At 31.9% G+C, this 23,182-nt stretch overlaps 2 protein-coding genes and 1 long non-coding RNA gene across 3 annotated transcripts; 1 reads left to right on the top strand and 2 right to left on the bottom strand.

Annotated features, from left to right (window-relative positions):
* Positions 1-283: 283 nt before the first annotated feature.
* Positions 284-1,323, top strand: LOC123224501. Its single transcript, XR_006503984.1, has 2 exons — positions 284-548; positions 1,007-1,323. It is a non-coding gene; the product is annotated as an uncharacterized LOC123224501 (long non-coding RNA).
* Positions 1,324-7,608: 6,285 nt separating this feature from the next.
* LOC123224580 (CASP-like protein 4A1) lies at positions 7,609-10,313 on the bottom strand. Its single transcript, XM_044648315.1, has 3 exons — positions 9,443-10,313; positions 9,136-9,271; positions 7,609-7,894 (listed from the first exon to the last, which is right to left on the bottom strand). Exons 1-3 carry the CDS (start codon positions 10,072-10,074, stop codon positions 7,700-7,702), a joined length of 963 nt encoding a protein of 320 aa, XP_044504250.1. The 5' UTR covers positions 10,075-10,313; the 3' UTR covers positions 7,609-7,699.
* An 801-nt stretch (positions 10,314-11,114) lies between these two features.
* Positions 11,115-21,513, bottom strand: LOC123222534 (protein farnesyltransferase subunit beta-like). Its single transcript, XM_044645373.1, has 14 exons — positions 21,269-21,513; positions 21,083-21,169; positions 19,692-19,797; positions 15,192-15,227; positions 14,538-14,620; positions 14,388-14,441; positions 14,221-14,272; positions 13,595-13,659; positions 13,420-13,476; positions 13,183-13,255; positions 12,964-13,050; positions 12,691-12,883; positions 11,859-11,986; positions 11,115-11,517 (listed from the first exon to the last, which is right to left on the bottom strand). The coding sequence occupies exons 1-14, from the start codon at positions 21,382-21,384 to the stop codon at positions 11,281-11,283; spliced, it is 1,374 nt and encodes a 457-aa protein (XP_044501308.1). The 5' UTR covers positions 21,385-21,513; the 3' UTR covers positions 11,115-11,280.
* Positions 21,514-23,182: the final 1,669 nt, after the last annotated feature.

A 23,182-nucleotide genomic window follows, 5' to 3' on the forward strand; every position in this document is an offset into this window, starting at 1 on the left:
GAGCTTTTTCGGGCTCGAAACGAGCTTAGCTCAAACGAGCCTGAAACGAGCCTATTATAAGCGAACGCGAATACGAACATGAGCCGAAGCAAAAATCAAGAAACAAACATGAGCCTGAACCCGAACAGAGGAATGCTCGGCTCGGTTGGCTCGGCGAGCCGAGTTGAGCTCGTTATTAATATGTTGGCTGGCGGTATTATACATGGTCTTCTTCTACGTTGACTTTGTATTTTGCAACTACATAAAAAAGGTTGCTTTGCTGGCTTTTCTTAAAAGCAAAAACGCTGCCGTTTGGAAGCAATTAAAGAAAGTAAAGCAACAAACCTAATCAGTTTTATTTTTTCTGTTGTTCTTCTCTGCCGAAAATATTAGTCGAAACTAAAATACACCAACAAGGTTTTCCACCTTTCTTCTCTGTTGTTCAGCCGCCAACAAGGTTTTCCACCTTTCTTCTCTGGTTGCAAAGATCAAGGAGTTTGGTATCACAACTCCAGACACAAATTACCAAACATGTTTAGGTTGCCTGCAAGAAACAGATTTGATGCAAGGTATAATAGGTTTTCCTTTTGTTGGAGTCTTTTCTGTGACTTTGTCGCTGTAAAGAACAAATTTATCGTTACAGTTCTGCTATCTGTGTCTTAATTTTCATCAGTCTTGTTAGCAGCAAAAAGCACATCCACTTTTGATTATATACAACATGGAGTCCATGGACCATAGAATGCTTCAGTTAATATGAAAGCTAGAATAAGTGAGTACATTTATTAAATGACAATCGTTATTTTTTATTAAAAAACTACTGCTAATTTTGCCACAGAGCATTTTAGTAAAAACATTTTTGCTTCTAAACTTGGGAACCAGGAAGGTTCAAATCTTTGGCTTGCTGCTATTTCTATTTCAAGACCCTATGACTTTAATTCTATATGAGGATTTCTCTGGGCATAATATCAACCTTTGCTAACTGGCAAACCTAGGAACTTAATATTCATGTGCATTTCTGTCTTTTCAGTTCATAGGATTTCTTGAGCCATACATGGAAGATAGTCACTCCGAGGGATGGAAGCATTACATTGACATTGGGTAGTTTTGTAGTGATTTCTTTTATTGATGTAAGCCTTCTAAGGTAACTTATTTCTGCTATAGTTTTTTCTTTCACTTCTTTATGATGGGAGATATGCCATGTATAGCTTTAGATTGCACTTTATCTCTCATATGCTTGTTTTTGCATCGGTCCCCGTCCTTTTGCAGTGATTGGGAAAAATCAGCACTGCTTAATGGTTCGTATTTGGATTTTGATTTTGACTTTTTGAGTAATGATTTCTCATACATCATAGTACTTGACCTTAATATGGTTCCTGAATTTAATTTGGATCCATGCTTCTTTTGTCTCCTCGAGTTCTAATCACTTTAAACTAGTAGAATTTCTTTTTTTGGAGGCTCAGATTTATAAGATGAGGATGCTTGGGTGTTGTACTGCACCGTCATTGTCCATTTACTTTGTTTTTATGCTGTGCTGTGTTATTTGATGCAAATACGTGGATAAGATGGGACAGATATATTAGCATAAAAGTCACAATATTTGCAGACAAACAAGACAAACAGACTTTTATATATTCATTATGATAATATTTTACTTTGTATATGAAATTATGTAGCCAATGATCCAAAAGAATTCCACATGTGAAATTGCTTTATGTATGTGCATATCTTTATGTATGTGAAATTACAAAAACGTATTTATTATGAAATTGCTTCTATGGTTGTCTAATCCTTTCTATTTTTCTGTTTCACTAAAAATATTTGCTTCTATGAGAAATTTACATGTATTTTAACTGTTGACGAGCCTAGAATACGAGCCGAACGAACCCGAGCTACTAGATACGAGCCTGAGTTAGGTGCGAGACGAGCACGAATACTTAAGTTATAAAGCGAGCCGAACACGAACATATGTTTTGACGAGCTCGGCGAGCCCAAAGTGAACCGAAAACTGAGCTGATTAAAAACGAGCCGAAAACGAGATAAACAGTGTTCGAGCTCGGCTCGGCTCGTATCCACCCCTACTTGCAAGAAACATGTGAGAAGCATTTTTTTATTTTTTAACTTTGTTTAGGGAATTTTTCTGTTCTTTGGTCATATTTTAATTTTATCTCTCATGCTTTTGTCTGTAAGACAGTCAGGAGGATGTAATCTTTTTCAATTAATTTTGGAATTGATCCTAATCCAATAGATAACATTTGGATGAGTTCAAATGGTGAGGAATTTTTGCATAATTCTTTCCAAACCAAATATTAATCAAATCTTTCAGAATCCACTAAAATTCGAAATTTGATATCTTGTTTGAGAAATGTTTTGCACCATCTTCTTAAGCTATTAACCTTTTGAGTAATTTGTCTTGATTGGATCATATTAAAGAGATTAGAGGATCCAGAAGCAATCATCCTCATTGCTTTGGGCATAACTGACTAATGAGTTTGATCCTTCATTGTTTGATTCTCTGTCATCTTGTAGTTAGGATAATAAATTTTTCAATTGAAGTTTCAATTCTTCTTTTGATTAGGCTCCAGCAAGGGAAGATGAAGTCATTGATTTACTTTGTAAAAACTTTGCAATTTCAGGAGTAATTGCTTTTTTCAATTGAGGAGTATTTGATAAATATGATTAGACCTTTTCCTTAGTAACATAGGAATGGTCTTAGTTTTCCCCATTTGACTTTGAATTTTCTTATTAATTGTGGGATTTGGGTATTTGAACCAATAATTTCATATTCCCATGAATATATCCATGACAAATGAAATCTGGATAATAAATGAAAGGTTGATGGAAAATGGGATTCTCTTAAGAGACATTTGAAGTTTAATTTGAAGAAATTGTAAAAATCTTAGACAAATTGTGGGAAATTTTTTGGTATAAGACCGTATAATCTCCACCATTTGACAAACCAATATGAGAATTTGAAAATCATTTTGACAAAGCAAGACATGAAATCAGTCATTTTGATAATCCCAATAAGTGTAACCATGAGGGTTAAACATTTGAGAAAATTTTTTTGGTTTGATAGATCCTTGCCCCAATCAGAACGACTGAAAACTTTCATAATATGTAAACATAAATGGATGATAAAATCAGGGTTTTCTTTACTTTGATCATTTTTGAATTCACAAGAATCAGAATCTACTAAGATGAATTCATAAAATTTTGAGTTTTTTCTCAAATCATTTGGAATATAATGGAATCCTTGTAGAAAAACATGTTTTATTAAAATTTTTGGATCTTTAATTTGAAATTCATCTTCTATGATTAGAAAGCTTATTGATGTTTCTTTTGAAAAATATTTTTATCCTAGTAATAGAGTTTTAAAGGAATTGTAGAATTTCTTTATTTTTTTGAAAGGGCAATTTTTGTCCTTTTTTTAAATCTTTAAAAGAATTTTTTTCCATATTTGCAAAAGTAATTTTTTCAAACTATTCTGGTATCTTTTCCTTTTTGCCTTTAGTATTCTTTGTTCTGAAAATGGCTAAAGCCACTTCTAGAGTTTGTTTGAAGGATTCTATCCATAATTGGATTTTTTGATCTTTGGAGCTAGGGGAAGAGTTTGTTAAGACAATGTCTTTTTGCTTTTGGTCTCTTTTTTGCACTAAACAATTTCAAACCAAGTTTTTGTATTTTGGAAATTATGGGCATAAGATGTCTTATTTTTGGGTCGTGGTGGATTTGGGTGGTATAGTTACCTCCCTTGAAGAAATTCTTTAGCGAGAAAATTAGACAGAGAATTAGCTTCTGTAACATCCCTCCTTAGAAGTACTACCCATCGAAGGAGAAATGTTACGAATTAATATTCGGAGCGTCTATTTTTTTCTTTTTTAAAAATATTTTAAAATAAACGCATCATTAAAAGTGTTTAGAAAGTATTCCAAGAAAACTGAAAATCTGGAAGCGAACAAAAGATGTATATACTCATATGAAAACTCATCTGAAAGTATCTGAAAATAGGGAGTAATCATATGCAACTATACCATAATCTCAAAAAGTCAAAAGTCGACAAGAACATGCCACTGTATGCATGTAATATAAACCAGAGATAACCTGCTCTAGCCGGATCTACCTACGCTGACTTGACCCTGCCTCGCAACTACCTCGATCACCTGTACCTGCAATCAGGAAAGAAAAGAGAGTGAGTGATAAGAACACTCAGTAAGGGAAAAGAATCAAGTAAACTATCTTTTTTTTTTTTTCCTGTTCTAACTCACTTTTGGGACTCAACCTCACATCCTAACCTCTATAAGAGATTGAGGGGATAATTTAGTTCACTCTTTACTATTTGAGTCATATTTTGTCCCATCTGGTGTCTATTTGATATTTTCTGGAAGCTAACTATAAGGATTTGACACTTTTCTAAGCTCAAGCTCTTTTTCTTTCACTACACTATTTCTGAATCTGAATTGAGCTCTACTGCGAGCAGACCCTACTAGGGGTCTATGTCCTACTACGAACGTGTCCTACTGCGGACGTGCCCTACTGCGGGCGGTGAAGTGAAAAGTGCCCCCTCATAGTTTATAGCATGCATGCGAGTCTTATATCTTACTAATTTTGCTTCCATCTAAATTTATTCATAACTCACCAGACATTACTCTTGGGACGACCCTTGAATCTTGAGTCCCAACCTTTTCTTGCTTTTCTTTCTTTTCTTTTTCTCTTCTTTTTTTTTTCCTTTCCTTTCCTTCCTTTTCCTTTCTTTTCTTTTCCTTTCCTTTCTTTTCTCTCTCTTCCTTTCCAAACTGTGAAATACTGTTCACACCCTGTTCATTTGACAGGACAGCCTTCTTTTTCATACAATTTCATAGTCTAAACGGTTCCTAATTCATACAAGTTATATATCGTTGAAAAGAGGATTCAAAGAGCTTTCTAACAAGCTATATCAGGCAGTCAAAACAGCAGATAAAGTCAGTGGCAAAAACTGCCTCCTCTGTTTATTTGATAAAGCAGTCCTTGTGGTTCATGCAATATTTAACAATCCAAATGATTCCCAATTCATACAAGCTATATATCACTGAAAAGATAATTCAAAGATCTTTCCAACGAGATATAATAGCACTCATAATTCCATAGATAAGGCAGTCAAAACGTGAGATAAACGCAGTGACAAAACTGCCTCCTCTGTTTATTTAGTAAACCAGTCCTTTCGGTTCATACAAATCTTTAACAGTCCAAATGATCTCTAATTCATACAAGCTATATATCATTGGAAATAGGATTCAAAGATCTTTCCAACAAGATATAATAGCACTTATAATTCATCAGATAAGGCAGCCAAAACATGGGACGAACTCAGTGGCAAAAACTGTAAATATTATGCAACTTTCTGCCATGCACAAAATCATAGACATAGACATCCCAAATGGCAAAACCACATTTCTCAACTTCAAAATCATCATTTATAACATAGATCCAAGGAATCAAAAGCCTAAAACATGTAACATATCAAGGATGATTTCCCTTACCTTGTTTTAAGTCAAATCTTTGCAAGTTGGTTTTCTCCTCTTTGTTTTGCTTCCTTTATCACCAAGACCACTTTAAATCAATACCAAAACACACTAACATATTCACATAACATGCATATAAACATAGATGAAAGGGAAAGGAAGGAGATCTTTGGTTACCAAAGCTTCCAAGTGCTTCTTTTTCTTTTCTTTTCTTATCTTCCAAACTCCTTCAAATCCTTCCTTTTTCTTCAAGAAAGCAAAGAAAAAACATGAAGAATGGTGGCTGCTGGAATATGGACGGAAAAATGATGGAAAATTCTTCTCTTTCTCTTTATATATAAAGTCTTATCTCTGTCTCTTTTTCTCTTTGTCTTTTTCCTTTTCTTTTCTTTTTTTTTTTTCTTTTTCTTTAGGTATATATATATATATATATATATATATATATATATATATATAAACACACATATACATGTAAAACAAATATATGTACTTAAAATAGGAAATATCTCTAAATAGAGTCAAAAGACATAAATACCCCTGAAACATACCTGAGGGTATTACAGCTTCTCCTTTAATATGTTTAATTTCAAAATAAAAAACACATAAAATTGCTTGTTATCGTGCAAAAATTTGTTTTGATACAATATTTTGAACAATTTTTTATAAAACACTTTTTCTATAGCTTTACAATCAAATTGTAAAAGAAATTTTTTATTTAATAAATCACTTTAAATTTTTGAAATGCATAATACAATGGATAAAATCTCTTTTTTGATAGTCAAATATTTTTGTTGGGTTAGATTTCAAGCCTTTGATGTGAATTAAATTATTTGTTCTTTTTCATCTTTTATTTGTTTTAAAATTTCTCCATAACCTATAACAGAGGCATCAGTTACAACAATTTTAAATCTCTAAGGATTAGCTATGTGTTGGCATGATAGCTGGACAATTTGTTTCTTTAGTTATTTGCTTATATCAGTATGAACATTGGTCCAAAGTTTTGGATTCTTCTTTAACCAATCGCATAAAGGTTTGCATAATTGGCTTAATTTGTGATAAAAAATTCATAACATAATTAAGACTTCCTAAAAATCTTTGTAACTGGCCTTTATCAGTTATTTGATCAAAGAATTTATTTTAAAATTCAATAGATCTTTTGATAGGTATGATTCTACCATTATATATGTTGTGTCCTAAAAATTTTATTTTTGTTTGAAAAGACTTATTTTGGTTTTTGAAAATACTAATCTATTTTGCTTAATTACACTGACGAATGTTTTAATGTGTATAAAATGTTGGTCTATGTTAAATAAATATATTAAAACATCGACTATGTATACTATTAAAAATTTGGAGTAAGGATTAAAAATTTCGTTCATTATTCTTTAAAATTTTAATTGTGCATTTTTTTAATCTAAATGACATTACATTCCATTGATATTGTCCAAATGGTATAGTGAATACAATTTTATATCTATCTTTTTTATCAATTTGTATTTGTTAGAATCCGGATTTTATATCAAATTTTGAGCATATGTATCCGTTATATAGTTTTTTAAATAAATCTCTTTTGTTTGATATAAGATATCTTATCCATTTGAAATTATTATTTAAAGGTTTGCAGCTTATTACTAATCTTGAAACTTCTCTTTCTAATTCAGTATTTTTCTTGACATAGAAAGCTAAACAACTCAGTGGAGACTTTTTCTAAATTGTATTAGTTATATATATAAAAATCAAATACTCAAATTTATATGTTATTGCCTAAACTTATATCTTCTACTTGTGCTTTTAAAAAACTTATGTCTTCTTCATAATAATTTCTGTCATTAATAATTATACATGTTTATAAGAAATCCGTTGCATTCTTATTGGGGGCAGTTAAAGTACAAAAGTGACCTCTGATGCTCAAATCAAGTGCAGTCAGACACTGTACTGATGAAGTAACATTGTTTGTGTATCTTCTCCTTGTGGGCCTTTTAGGGCCACCTAACAACCTCAAGTCCACGTTGCCCCTGCCAACCATCTACCAGTTGCCATAAGTATGCTGTCATTTGGTTGTCTTGTAGCTCAATGTTTGATTGAAAACACTATTGATAAAGCAGGTTTGTAAAAAGTAAAGGCACATCGCTTGGGGTTTCCAACTTTTTTTCATCTTCATTTTTCATTTATTTAAGTTGTGCAATATGACTGATATGTGGGTGACTGAGGCAGCTTTACGACTATAAAGACTTGAGAGTATAAACTTTATAACCAGATATGAGAGAGCTTAAAGCTAAGGCTACGAAAGCAACGAAAGATAATGCCACAGACGCCCTTGCCATATCTGGGAAGGGGTCTTTGCCCCAGTTGGATTCCCAGTCATCTACTCGCACAGCAGCTGAAGATGATGCAGATATGAGAAGATAAGTAATCACCTGCCATGAAAAACAACAAGTTTAGCATCTCAATCCGGTAAATAGTAAAAAAGGCTTGTAAAATCATCTCTTTGTAAAGCATGAAACAAGCCTTATGGCCTCTTCACTGCCATTCTTCACTCCTGTTACAGTAATTTCAGGGCCTAGTCTCTGAATCCAACGTGGTGGTATTGACAACTATGATGTATGAACCATCGATTATGATTAAGGTCTACTTTATCAAATGACTGAAACCAGTATATAAGAGATCAAGAATAAGAGCCAACCAAAGTAAAGTGAAAAAGCACATGATTCATAACACAGAATATCTTATTAAGATTGACCTAAACATCCCCCACCCCACCCCAGATAAGGCAATTTATTCATGTACTTTAGCCTGAGTAGCTCTTAACTATAAATTATTATTTCTCTTAACACCGAAAACTTGTATGCTTAACAAGTTTAATTCCATCTAGTTATAGATCATCATTATGTTTCCTATGCTCACTTAATTACACGTTCACTCATGACATATGATGTGCCAACCAGCCTTCCAAATGGAGATTTTGTCCGTTGCTTTTATGCTCTAGACTTTTTGATAGATATTGCTTCAACTTTAAGCATTTTGACACTCAAAAGGTGATGCCAAGTAGTCTCCAACTCATAATCTATGAAAAGCAGTAGAAGGAACTTTCTTCCGAGGCACAATAGTAATCAAGAAAAAGTTTAGTAAAAAGAAGCATCATCATAAAGAAAAAGAAGAAAAAAAGGTGAGAAAAAGTTGTCAAAGAGCTAGATGGTCCAACACATTAAAAACTTCTGATGTAAGCAAAGCAAATCCGTGTGCAACAGCAGCCCAAAAAGGCCCCATAAAAACTCAATATTATCCACTAATTGTGAGTCTTCCTAAACATTACTACCAATCTCCATCTACCATTGGCATTATGCACCGCCTTCAAAGGAAGTGGCCCCTTTAACGTCGCAAGATTGGCAACTAGATATTGAAGTGTGTAGTTAAACATGGCCTAGGTTAGGTATGAAGTTAACATTAAGATTAAAAAAATAAAATTAATCCATTAATCCTAATCTATAAAACTGTATGCATAAACCATGAACAATGAGATGTCACCGTGTGATCATGCAAATTAAAGATAAAATAATATTCGATCATACGATAATATATCATTGATTGTGTACAAGTTTGTGTGCATTATTTCTACACATACTGCTACTCAATCCCAATAAAACACAGATTCGGTCACCTGATCTAAAGAAAAATCCATATAGTGGCGGACGGGTTGCTTCTCTTTGTTTTTTCCGGAGGTTAATTTATAGATTAGATCGTAAGCCTGAAACCCAGAATATACAAAGGCTATCACGTTGACAGCCAAACAGTACCTGTTATTCAATTTTAAGGAGAGTAGTATTAGATAACAAAAAACAAAATCAATATTGACACAAATAGAAATAAATCAACTAATAAAACTGAAGAAGAAATTGAAATATTTGATGCGTAGAACGAAATCTAGATTGAAATGAGATATCATAAGTAGGAAGCAACAAACGAACCTGAACTCTTTGTAACGGTAGAAAGAATCAATAGCCCAACCACGATCTTTATCAGCGGCCAAAACAGAGAAAGAAACCAAACTGAAAACAAACCCAGAAATCCTAGAAACAATCAAAGCTCTGTTCATCATATTATCCCTCTTCGCTTTCTTCAAGATCGACATCTTGTTCTTCAAAAATTTCCTCCTACTCCCAGTATTAACAAAACCATCGTCGCGTCCACGCCCATCAACACCACCACCAAGCCCACTTTCTTCATCTTGGACTTCTTGGGGTGTGGGTTCCACCCTGGTCTCAACCGCCGCCGTCGCAACAGCAGGAGGAAGAGGTAGTATTGACGGAGGCTTTCTGTCTTCCTCTTCTTCATCATCATCTTTACCTAAGGGCGGTGATTTTGGTGTGGAGTTGTGATAGGGTAGACGCGGCGGAGAAAGTTGTCGTAGTTCTGGCTCACGCGGCGGAGAGTTGAGTTTTGGTGGTGGGTCTGGGTTTGGATTTGTGTGCAGTATTTCATGTTCATTTGATTGGTCTTGTTCTTCCTTGTGTACTTGTTCTTGTTCTTCTCTGTGTTCAGGTCCTTGTTCTACTTTGTGTTCAGGTTCTTGTGTGTGCTTTTGTTCTTGTTTTTCCATGGTTTAGAGAAGAGAAAGAAAAGAGAATCTGAGAGTGAGGGAAGTCTTGAGAAAGTGGTGTTTTTTAGCAGCGGTTAAGGATACGGAGCCAGTCAGGCAATTTCTTCCGTCCTGAATGAATAATACAGTAACGCGTACTTTTCTCTTCTTTCACAATTAATGCCTGCCCATGAACCGTTTCCCGATTCGACAATGGAAAAGTTAGATCGGACCGAACCGAACGTTGCTTATCTATTAAAAAGAGCAAAGACCAATCACAAATTTTCATGCAGGAAAAAGGAACATAAGTGCAAGTGCTAACTCTATGTTTATTCACTTCTTTGTTGTAGATTTGGTGCAAATATTTGAAATTTGACTAATAATAAATCAATAAAATCGTTTATACAATTTTATATATATATAATAATTTATTATTATATAATTAAATATTATTTAATTTTTAATTTTTACTCATTTAATTATTTAATAATATATTATTCTTTATGTATATAATACTTACTGTTCATAATAAATAACACGCTTAAATTAACTTCAGTTTGGTTAGGTTTTGAATCTTTTTACAACCCAATCATTCGAGGTATTTGCCTTGAAACGCTTCAACACCTTATTAAAAAAAAAAAATTAACATTCAAGGCAGGTAAGAGAGAATAATTTCACATGCCAAAACCAAAAAGAAAATACAGACGAATGGCAGAGAAGTAAAGACGTCAACCAGAGGGCTTACAGCTGCTGAAAGAAGGAATTTCTGTATCTCTTTTCCTTTCGGGAATTTCTGCGCCTCTCTTTCCCTTCCAGGAATCTGTGTCTCTCTTCCCCACCCCTAAAAGCTCCACTTAAATTATTCTTTCAACACTTTTCCCAGTTTGGTTTTCATGCTCAATGGCATTGCTTTCCAACATTTATAACTCAATCCAATATCATATCTACTTGACACATCACAGAATCAAACTTCCAAGTGTTTTTTAGCATCCAATGGAGCCGCTCCATTGGTTGAATGTGCTAGTGTTCTTTTTTGTTTTGATCTATAAAACAAGGAATCAGAAATCCAGAAAACGGGATAAATAATAAAGTTTAAAATACACACTATCATTATTCACTAATACAAACTATCTTTTTTTTTTTGCAATCATATACAACAGAAGGTCGGATATTGCGAATTTGCATCACATATCAGGAAACTACAAAAACTTGTTAAGAAGATTCCCATTAGGACCGACAGAAAAATTCATGAGCTACACAATATCGATCCAAGACAACATTGAAGATGGGATGAATAGGTTCCAAAAGATTAGAATGTGGACCTAAGACAGCTCTGGGCAATGGTGAAGCATCTTCATCTTTCAACCAGCTATACTGACAGACTGCTAGACCACTTAAACAATAACAGGTGTGATAATAGTCTCTAGATTTTTTAGGTTTGTCCTTGAGTCCACCTCCAGGGTCCTGCAACAATAACATCTATCAAAACAGCAACAGAAGGTATAAATCACGTTGAGAGAAGAAGAAAATTTATCTACCTATGGCTAACATGTCAAGTTCAACTTTGCAGCTAGTACACAGAAGACAAAATAATAGCTTGAAAAAGGTCCAGGTAATTAATTTAAACCAAAACACAAATAAGCTTAACCAAGACAAATTATGAGTTTATAAAGATGATCTCCATAAGTTTTTCTTCTGAATTCATTTTGGTTTTTTCATTTTTAAAATAGCACAAATGAAAGCACAACTCTTCTTCACTCAAAAATCAAGTAATCAATATGTAGAATTATCTTTCAAAACCAAACCTGTGAGCATAAAAGTATATATCTCTGCAAGGCAATGCTGTGAAATAGAGGCACCCTTTCTGCATGCCCCTCAGACGAGACAAATCCAACATTGTCAGAGTTAACTGGACAGGATGCATTCTGTGAGTCTGTAAATGATTAAAAAATAAAACTAATAAATTTCTCATGAATTCAAGGCAATGGCAGACATAAGGAGCTGAGGTGGCCTTACCTAATGGCTACCTTGAAAAGTAGGCGTATATAATACACATAGGGAAAAATGATTTTCTTATACATGACCCTCTTAAATAAATACAAGTTTCAATTCTTTTGTTTGGATAGCATGAAAAGTTTTGTAAAATATCCTTTATATCTCTTAAAACCCACTATTCTATCCTCTCTATACACACTGGCTTCCTCTAATATGCAAATTTTATGTCTTACAGTGGATTTTCAAGGAAAAAAATAATTTATTATCTTTTTGATATCCTGTTTTATGTAAGATTGAAAAATAATAATAATAAGATTGTATTTTCTTAACTTGATTAAAAATTTCACCTTATTTGTATTTAAGGTTCGTTCTTGTAGTATTACTTTATAATTAAACTTCAATAACATTTCATTTTAACACCTCATTTTAACTCCAATGGCAAGGTTGAATCCTAAAAATTGTATTTGTATTTTCCTTTTACATCAAAGGGAAAAGGAAAAAGAAATTTTACACATCTGTGTTTACTAAACTTAAAAAATTATAAATCTATATTCAGCCGTAACCATGTTAAAAGGCATGAAGAGGAGAAGACTTGATATTTAAAAGAAATAAAATCATGTTATTCACTTCAAGCGAACCTACCTCCCCGTTGAAAATGGCAAGCTTCATCACCTTCTGAGGAATTACAATCTGAACTTTCTTTCCCCTCTGATATATCTGATTCTGGAGTAGCTTCTGGACTATCAATATGGTGCTTTGCTTCTCCAGTACCTGACCGTGTCAGTCTTTCTCCAATAATCGAATGAAACCTTTGTAATAATGCAAATACACCTCCCTGATCACTTTTCTTTGTTTTAGTCCACTGTATATAAAATACTAAGGAACACCAACAAATTAATAGAAAAAAGTAGTCACCTGCCAGAAAGAATAGCAACCATCAACAAGTTTATTGGTTCTCCCTTGAAATCCACCTTCCACTCCTTGTCGAAATACAACACAATCCTATACAATCGGATCACACCACAAGAGCATTTACATTCAGTTCCGTGAGAATTATCAAAAGGAATCACCGAAATGAAAGTTAGATCTAACAGAAAGCATAAATAATAGTGAAAAAAGGAAACACTGTCTTACAATTAAGGAAGCCAAATCCAATCGATTAACCTCATTGATCAGAATCATTGTAGCCAAACCACAAAATGTATAGCTGACCATCAAATTATCAAATCCATTAATAGCTTTGCTAACACATTCAAACAGACATTAGTATATACATAAACCAAAAAGGAAAAGAAAAGGAACACATGACAATGGCATTAGCTAAACCAACCACAGAAATGAAGAAAAGAGAGGACACAGAGTGAAACATACCCACCATGAGCTTCAGAACCAGGTTCCCCAGCAATACCACCTTCATAGGTCTGACAGCTGCACAGATATGCCATAGAGTACAAACTTTTATTTTACTTTCATCAATAAGCCAACTGATAAACCAGAATCAGATGGATTTACTGGCAATTTAAATTAAAGTCTGCTTGAAACCAACCTTAAGATGTAATTTCCAACATCACGAACAAGGTCATCATCCAAAATGTTCAGCATACTTGCAACCTGGTAAAAATGAGAGATTAGTCATTCAAAAAGAGTGAAAACTTAAAAATACAAAAATAAAGTTGAATAATAGTTTTGGAACTGGAACCATAGAAAATATATGGAAACCATAAGGGAAGGCATAAATTTTGGTCCAACAGTCAAGATGAATAGTGAAACATCTTACCGATTCTCACGTAAGGGCAAATCCAAAACTAAAAACAGGTAAAAAAATTAATTTTCAGGTGGCTCTTTCTCCAGTAAAACAAACAACTATGTATTGGGAGGATTTAATGATGGGATCAGTTAAGAACAAACAACAATGTATCGACAACACTATTTATGAAATAGTAAAAAATCGTAGTAATTTGATGTTGGCCTGAGAACCATACTATTTTTTTGAAGCCACTATCAATTAATGTTGGACTCGGTGAACAAATATAATTTATGTTATAAGCATGTCCTTACTTCGATATTCGAGCCAGAATTAGCTAGTGTAAATATAAGCGAGGCTTAGGGAAATGCTCTTCTACATAGTAAAATGTGTCTGCATATATGCAGAGAGAGAGAGAGCTAACTTACCGAAATAGCAGTGTAGCACGCCCGAACATCAATTTCTCCTTCATCATGCATCCTAAGAAAAACCAAATGGTGATTCTAAGTGGAAGCCATAGAATACAAAAGCAATATTCACGAAATCTATATTAAGTTGTTTCTCAATTATATTTTTATAAGAAACACTCACAAACCTGAAGGCCCCACTTGGGTCTTTCATGCGCTTCAAAAACGTGTACATTTTGCCCCTACAAATTATTCCCAAGAGAAAATTTCAAATAATTTCCAAAAGGCTTAATAGCATATTGAGGCAAAAGACTGACCTCACAGAAGCGTCAACTCACCTATCAATTGACAGTAAAGATTTATCACTACCCAAAGTAATCAATGCATTCACCGCAGCATAAGTTGTGGCAAGATGAGGCATCTGATAGAGCATATACATAGAGTTGAGAAACAACTGTGAACATTATTTTTCAAAATAGAAATTAAAAAGAAACAATAAGATCAATTATATGAGCCAAATCTTCCTAAGACTCATCCTGAAAAAAAGCAGGACCCTGAAATTTAAGCAGGTTTGCTTAAGAGATCAGTGGCAAGAATCTTCAACTAAAAGAATGCACCACTTTAGAAAATAAAAGATGACCAAGATAAAGAGATTGACTTCATATAAAAACTACAGTAGATTGACTTCACATAATAACTACAGCCTCTCAGATACAACAAAATTAAGAATGTTAAAAACCACTGGAGTGGATTTCAACTTTGTCCCTTTTGTTTATCTTTTTCCAAAAACATTTGGTCTTCTCATCATGTGAAAAATTCATAAGATAGCAACAGAACAACCACTAAGGGGAATGCAAATGAAAGAAAGGTTTCACTATTAAAGTTTGAACAAGGATCCCTTCAACTTATTGCAAATTTTGTTGGTTGTAACTAGGACAGTGTCCATCAACAATAACCAAGTAATCATGCCAACCAGTGGATCATATACTTGCCTGTCCAGGTCCACCAGCATATCCACCATCTGGGTCCTGCAAACATGAGAAAACAAGATGATATCAAAAGCTGAAGTTGCAACATTTGCATTTTTACCTTAAGGACCAACAAACATAGTGGGCATCTAAAAATGGTAAACTGAATGTGTTAATTATAAACATAGATCACTAAGCATGAGGCACCAAACATATGTGATTTGTTTGCTCTGACATCCTAATGATTTGACTGGCTACTTAATACTTCAAAGGCATCAAGGTTCAAACATTTTATATGAGGACAAAAAAGAATAGATTGCCCTTTTCAGATGCTGTCAGATGAATGTGTTCGTTCCAAGCAATACTATTTTAAAAAATTTCTGATGCGCTAGAAATACAAAACGATAATTACAGAATGAAACGAGATTAGAGATCAATAACTTGTTCAAATTCTATTCATCAGCATAGTCATCAATATATACACAGGAGAACCTTATAATCACTAGGATTCCCTAACAAAAAAATAAATATTCCAAATATAAAACCTAATAATCACTAGGATTTCCTAATAATAAAGATAAATATAAAACTACTAGGAAACACAATCATAATGTTGTCTAAAATAAGAAACAATTAAGGATTCTAAATTTCTAATCATAATAAAGAGGGATAACGGTCTTAAATCCCTAACAAACAAGGATTCTTCTAGAATTTCCAACACTCCCTCTCAAACTGGTGAATGGATATTCTTCATTCCTAGCTCGGATACAATGATTTGATTAGGCCAAGGTTTAAATCTTGCGACTCAAGTCTTACAATAACAAACCTTAAGGTGTGTATAGTTTGAGTAATCTTTTATTACCAAAAATGAAATATTACCACAAAGATAAATTGCTTAGAAAATACTTGGTGTTAATTATTATTATTTTTGGAAAAATTGGAATGCATAACTAATCATTGTGTTTGATTGACAATTTTAAAAGAAAATGAAGATATTACATTATTTAAATGCCCTTAAAAAATTATTAGATATAAATTAGCATTGTGTTTGGTTAAACTAACATGTCTTATGTCAAAACATTTGTTATTTGTACTTTCTAAAATATTCTCCATGTTAAAAATATATTAAGAAATTTTCATGTTGTTAAACTGTGAAATTAATTAATTTAATTATTTTTTTCAAGTTTTCATCTTATTGCCATTATTTTTTCTCTAACATATTCTCTACGTTACTTGTTATTTAAATGGACAACGAGGTTATTTTTGTCTTAAAAATTTTAATAAGGACAAAAATGCAACAAAAGCAAGATTATCTTAGTAATCTTCTAATACCTAAGATAGAGATGGTAATCAAATTAACCTCTATATTACCTGTCACGACAACTTTGTAGTTGAAAATTATCAGAATCTTTTATTACCTAATAAACTAAATAAGTTAATACAAGTAATAAAAAATAGATTACTAACGTAATTTTTATCCCGAACCAAAAGCCCCCTTAAAGTGAAACACTCAAATTCCCACTGTATGATGGCAATAACTCGTGAGAAACCTTTTTCCTTTTTTTTTTAATGAGAAAACCAACTTTTCGGTTTTTTTATTGCAATAAGAAGCTTTACATGTTGGTGTTGATTCTTATCCAAAATGACAAATATGGTCGGTGATATTCAATCTGGTGAGAGAAACTCATCTTCCCATATATAGGTTACAATGTAAGTTTTGTTGATATGGTGAGAAACTCATCTTTTCACATGTCAATGACGGTGTCAATTTTACCGATCTAGTGAGAAACTTTACTATCCATATGTAGATGACAATGTGAGTTTGTCAAACGAATGATGTTGTCGACTTTATGGCCAAAAAATCATGCCAGCAGGAATGTTCAACTCTTATATTATATTAGAAATCTTGATCCCTTTAAACTTGAAAGACATGGATAAACATTTTTATTAATTATGGGCTTTGACATGTTTTAACTTCCAATTGTTAAAATAACTTAAGTCAATATAACTTGGATACCCATTAGATTATATACCCTTTCATTTTTACTTTTCTTCCTAATATGGAGCTTATATATTCCAACATGTTGAAAAGTCTAGAAGAATCATTATTTGTTAGGGATTTGAGATCCATATCCTCTTTACTAAAGATTTAGGATCCCTATTTATTAGGAATTTACAATTCTTAATTGTTTCTAATTTTAAACAACTTTATGATTGTGTCTCTTAGTAGTTTTATATCTATCTTTATTGTTAGGAAATCCTAGTTATTAGGTTTTATATTTGGAATATTTCCTTTTCTTGTTAGAGAATCCTAGTGATTATTAAGGTTCTGTTCTCCCTCTGTATATATTGATGGCTATGCCAATGAGCAAATTTTGAAAAAGTTATTTATCTCAAATCTCATTTCATGGTATTAGAGCCCATTGATTTAGGACTCACTTAAGCATGATGGGCTAAGATGAATGAAGCCAAACCCTTGGGTTGAAAACCAAAATGGATCCATGAGCTAGCCAAGATGAACTAGACTCTATTTTAGGCTGACCTAAGAAGAACTAGTCAAAAGTTTAGATGGGCTAGCTAAGAAAAGCTAGACTCTATTTCAAAATGAGCCAAGAATAGCCAAACTCAAGTTTAAATGATTTCTTTTTGTGTGTTATTGTTGGACTATTACAATAACCTTTATGTGGGATGAGCTTATGGGCACATTATTTTGTATTACTGTATAACTGTTGCAGTACAATTTGATGATATTTTGAATTAGAATATAGTTAATTTCTTGTAGTGTTATGTTTTTAATATTAATTTATATTTTAACATGTTATGATATGATATACAAATTACCATCCACTAAAGTTAGAGTAACTCAATTTATTCAAACTCAAGCTTGAAATCGACTTCATAAGTCTAAAATAAGCTCGAGCTCAAATTTTAGGAATATTCAAACTGACAAGCTCACGAGTCTGAAAATTTTAATACGAATCAACTAAAACAACGTCATTTTGACTAATATGTATCAAAATAACATAGTTAATTTTAGTTATTTTTGCTTAGTTACAATATCAAGTTGAGCTCAAAACTAGATTCGAGTTTGAACAAGCTCGAATCTAGCCCTCACTAAAGTGTCATGTAGTAAAAAATCAATATTTATTACTATAAATTTAATTTAAAATAGAATGCAAATGTCTTCTAGTGTAGAAAGGATGGACCATGCATTGTTAATCATATATGCATAAAATTATGAAAGAAAAGACAAGAGACATTGTCATTAATAAAAATATAAGCACTACATTAATGGGAAACATAGGCACTAGCCTGATGGTCTCAATATGCAAATAAATGATAAAATAATATTATTTTAATCTCACTTTATGAATAATTAATTTGTGTAATATTGTTTATTAATTTAAGATGCTCAACAATGAGGATGAAGTTGGTCCCTGTAATCCACTTTCTTCTATTTAATGTGCTTTGGACTGTTTATTTTGCTTAGGTTCCATTCCCTAACCTTCACCACCTATCTTTGATGCCATTCTATTCTACTCTTTTTCATATATTAATTTTAATTATATATTCATTCCATAATACAAACATGATTAAGCATTTATTTTGTATAATTTAAATTAAATGATCAACTGGTTATTGTTTTTTAATACACATATAAAGAATTTTTGAGTGTCAAGATTTGAGAATTTTCATATAATTATATATTTTTATTGAAATACAAATCACTCCATAGTATAAAAATCAAATATATGGTTAACCTCTTTACAGTTATACTCTATATATAGTTATGCTCCATATAGGAATAACCTTTATGTAGTCATAAAAAAACTCTAATTATAACTTGGACTAGTTATAAATAAGAATATATTAGTTTTAATTTTACATTACATTAAAGGTTTAAGAAAAAATTAAATATTTATCTAAAGTTGTTTGACATAATGATTTTTTTCTTTGGAATTGTTACTACATCTTTGACTTTGCAGATATGAAATAACTGGCCAACTTGTACACTTTGTTAAAACTAAATATTTCTAGCTTTTCAAGCATGTTTAGAGCTCCTTGACACAAAACTTTTTTTTTTATATTTTCGTAGTATCATCCTCAAGATTATCTCTTTCCTTTTCTTATATAACTGCAATAATAATTACTTTTTTAGTTAAAGCATACATGACTTGTTGCTCATTTGGAAAATTAAAGAAGATATTAACATACATTTGATTAGTATAGTGAGGTTATTCTCTCAATTCTGTAATGACTTTAAAATATATGAAAGAGGAATAGAGCCTTCAAGAAATTATGAGTAGAATTTGTGATGTAGAGTAGTGACGGAAATCCACCTAAAGTCTCCCAATGAAATTTCAAATAAACGAAGAAGCATGCTACTTCCTCTACTGATTTTATACTTAGTTCATATTAAAAAAAAAAAAAATTGAGAGAGAGAGCATTACAGACGATAAGAAAATTGAGAATACACATAATTCAAAGCAAACTATACTATGAAAATTAATTTAAACCTGATACCTGACAACGGCTAAGAAAGTCAATGGTCCTGTCTTCCAATGCAACATCAATAGACTGTCCAAGTAAAGCAATTGAATGCAGGATCCAGTAGCAAATCCAAGGTCGACTAGATAAGACAACAATCACACAAAGAAATAAAAATAAGAATGCATTGTAATGTTTATGCAACACATGACACAACCAAACATCGTCAAGAAAAAACACCAAACATGCTCAAAGATGTCTTGCAAGTCAAGGATACAAAATTTTTTTTCACTAAATAAACTTCCACTTATATGAAAGTGTGGATGTGACATTTGGATAAGAAAATCTTCAAAAACTAGTAAATGGAAACTGATCATTCTTTTCACTGCCACTCTACACCACTTAAAACCATTTTATTCAATAACCAAGCAGTCTTACAGGCCAAATCGGTTGTTCATTTAAAAATATTTATTCATTTGTGCTTTTGTGTTTGTATATGTTTCTTTTTCATGCAGTGTTAGGAGATGAAAGCTTCCATTCCTATTAAAAACCTTAAACAATATTTCAGAGTTGAACAATCAGCCTCCTTTTGGCTATTTTGAAGAGAAAAGGGAAAGATTTATACTTAGAAGAAAAAATTTATTTTAAAGCAATTTTCAGAATGAATTTTGTCTTTCCCTAGTTCTCTAAGAATCCATAGGGAGTCTCTAAGTATCTAAACCATCTAATGAGGTACAAGAATATATCTCAATATACAATAACTTAATAACAGATGAACTAAATGTATAACTCTTATTTTACATAACTTCAACTAACTCTTCAGTTTAAACATGAGTTGTGACCATGAAACAGTATAGCCATGGTGTAGTTCAACAACCCAGTTTAATCAAAAGTTAATTTGTATGACTGTGTTTCTCTGAACTGAAACTGAATGTGTCTATCTAATATAACATGAAAATGGATTCCCTGAGATGTGAGTTTCCTTGCACCATTCATTCTTTCATTTTTTAATCTAAAATTCATTATCCTTACTGGCTTTCTATTAGCTATATACAATCAAAAAAGATGTCTTTAGAAAATACCTTGAATTTTTTTATAGTTTCCTTCCTTTACCATATTACAATTTCACTAGTAGGACTAATGTTTTCTTATATTCAATCTAAACTTTGTCTCTGGATATCATTAATAAAAATTAATTAGATTATATAAATCCATGAAATACACAATTGTGTTACATTTTCCAAACTTAACACATTATATCCTTCCAAATATGAACAAAGTAGCCACCTTTTATTACCAATCCCATATACACATTATACTAAAATGAAACGACAAATAATTATTAGCTCTAGTCAATTAATAAACCGAAGAACTAAAAGAGACTCAAAACTAAACCAGAACCTAAAATTCAAAAGAGAGGCGCATACTTAGCATCCAAGACGCAAAAGGAAGGGCCAAGTTGTTGGAGGCCTCTCAGCAAGTACTCCATATGATTGTCACGCTGAAGCTCCATCCTGTACGCCAAATATCAAATCAATGAATAATCAGAAATCCATAATTCACGAAACATGAAATTGAAACCTAATATTTTAATGTGAAGGATGTTAGCTTACATCAAACGCTGAGTTTTAGGGGGAACATCGGCGTAGATCTCGTAGATCATTTTAACGTCGTTCATAACCATTGATTGCTCTCGCTGCGTCACCGTTATTCTCGAAGATGACTCCATTGACTGACTAGTGCAGTGGCAACAGTACTGCTTCGTGTTTGGATTTGGCGGTGTAGGCAAAGAGTTTCGTCAACTTTTCTTGCTGACCGAAAGTGATGAATTACCAGTCCAGGTTACCCGATACTTGTTTCTTCGATTAATTAATGGGTCGGGGCGAGAAAACCATATTAGAAAAAACCAATCCCAAATCAAGTTCATTCAACCTGACCAATTATGTCTAAATGACTAAAAACTCCTTGGCATTATTGTCAGAGAAATACTATATATATATATATATATATATTGAATACATAAAATAAGTTTATAAATAATATATCATTATATGAATAGATATTTATTTTATAGATTATATATCATTATATAAATAGATACTTATTTTATGTATATTATCTTTAATTAATAATTACACAACCATATAATTATAGATCATCTATATACATATTTTGACAGCATATTATAATGTATGATGGTGGAAATTCAAAAAATAATGTTACACATCTTTTTTTGATATTGGAAGTATATTTGGCTAATTAATTCATTTATCATAGGCCGAAAGACTTATTCCTACCTAAGATTTAGCCAAATCCCAAGCTCTCATCTTTAAAATTTCAAAAATCTAAATATGCATCTATAAATTGTTAAAATTAACAAAATTCATTAGTTTTAAAGTAAAATTATCATTTATTCAATGATTAAAAAAGCGTAAAACACTATCTTATTTTTCTCCTTATTTTAGAAAACTAACAAATTTTTTCAAACTTAAGTTTTAAAAAATTATATTTTCACCCCTGGGTTTATTTTCTCTAGCTCTCTCTCTCTAAAGATCAGAGTTGTGCAAAGGAGAATCACTTCCAAAGATTTCCCCTAGGCTTGCTAGCATCTAGTGAGATGAAGATTATGGTCTCTTCGTCTTCGTCTGCTTTGTCCAGACTCCAATCACCAAAGGGAGAGAGAGCCGGAGAAAATAAATCCAAGGAAAAATATAATTTTTCAAAATTTAAGTCTAAAAGGAAATTATTAATTTTTCAAATTAAAGAAAAAAATAAGATAATTTTTTTTTAATATTATTGATTAAATGATAATTTTATTTATAAAACTAACTAATTTTATTAACTTTAATAATTTATAAATAAATTTTTAAATTTTTAAAACTTTATAAACAAAAGTTCTAAAACTTAGTGTGAATAAGTCTTTTTGCCTTTATCGTATGATCTCATTATTGAGTAAATGTAGTCCAAATTACTGTCACATGGATTCAGATACGAATCAGTCTATCAAGTAATGTTTTCTTTTGAGCAGTCCGACTCACAGTTGGTCAAAAAAATTTTTTTAAGAAATTCAAATAGCTCTAGCCAAAAGCTCAAAATTAACCAAATGATAATTTACATCCGATTTCATACCACTTATCATGGGTTAAATGGCTGTCAATTACCCAAATAAAAGACTGAACGAAAGCTCATCATTTATAGAACATAACAATATGTAACATTATTGATGCGTGAAAAATTATACAATTATATCTTTTGATATAGTTCGTGTCCAAAAAAAAGAAAAACAAATTTTCTTTCAAGTTTATAAATATATCAAATGTGTATAAAAATAATTTAGATCCCCTTCTCAAAAGCTAACAAATTTCAATACAACATATTTTTTCAACATGACAAAATATGTGAAAAAATCATGTTAGATTTGAAGTTTTTTTTTTATATAAAATTTAGTTTTGATCCTCGATACGATTTAAAACAATATGGGTTTATATTTGGATTGACATGAGACTACTCTAAATTACCAACTAATT

The sequence above is a fragment of the Mangifera indica genome, chromosome 8 (assembly GCF_011075055.1).
Source record: "Mangifera indica cultivar Alphonso chromosome 8, CATAS_Mindica_2.1, whole genome shotgun sequence".
Classification (NCBI taxonomy): Eukaryota; Viridiplantae; Streptophyta; class Magnoliopsida; order Sapindales; family Anacardiaceae; genus Mangifera; species Mangifera indica.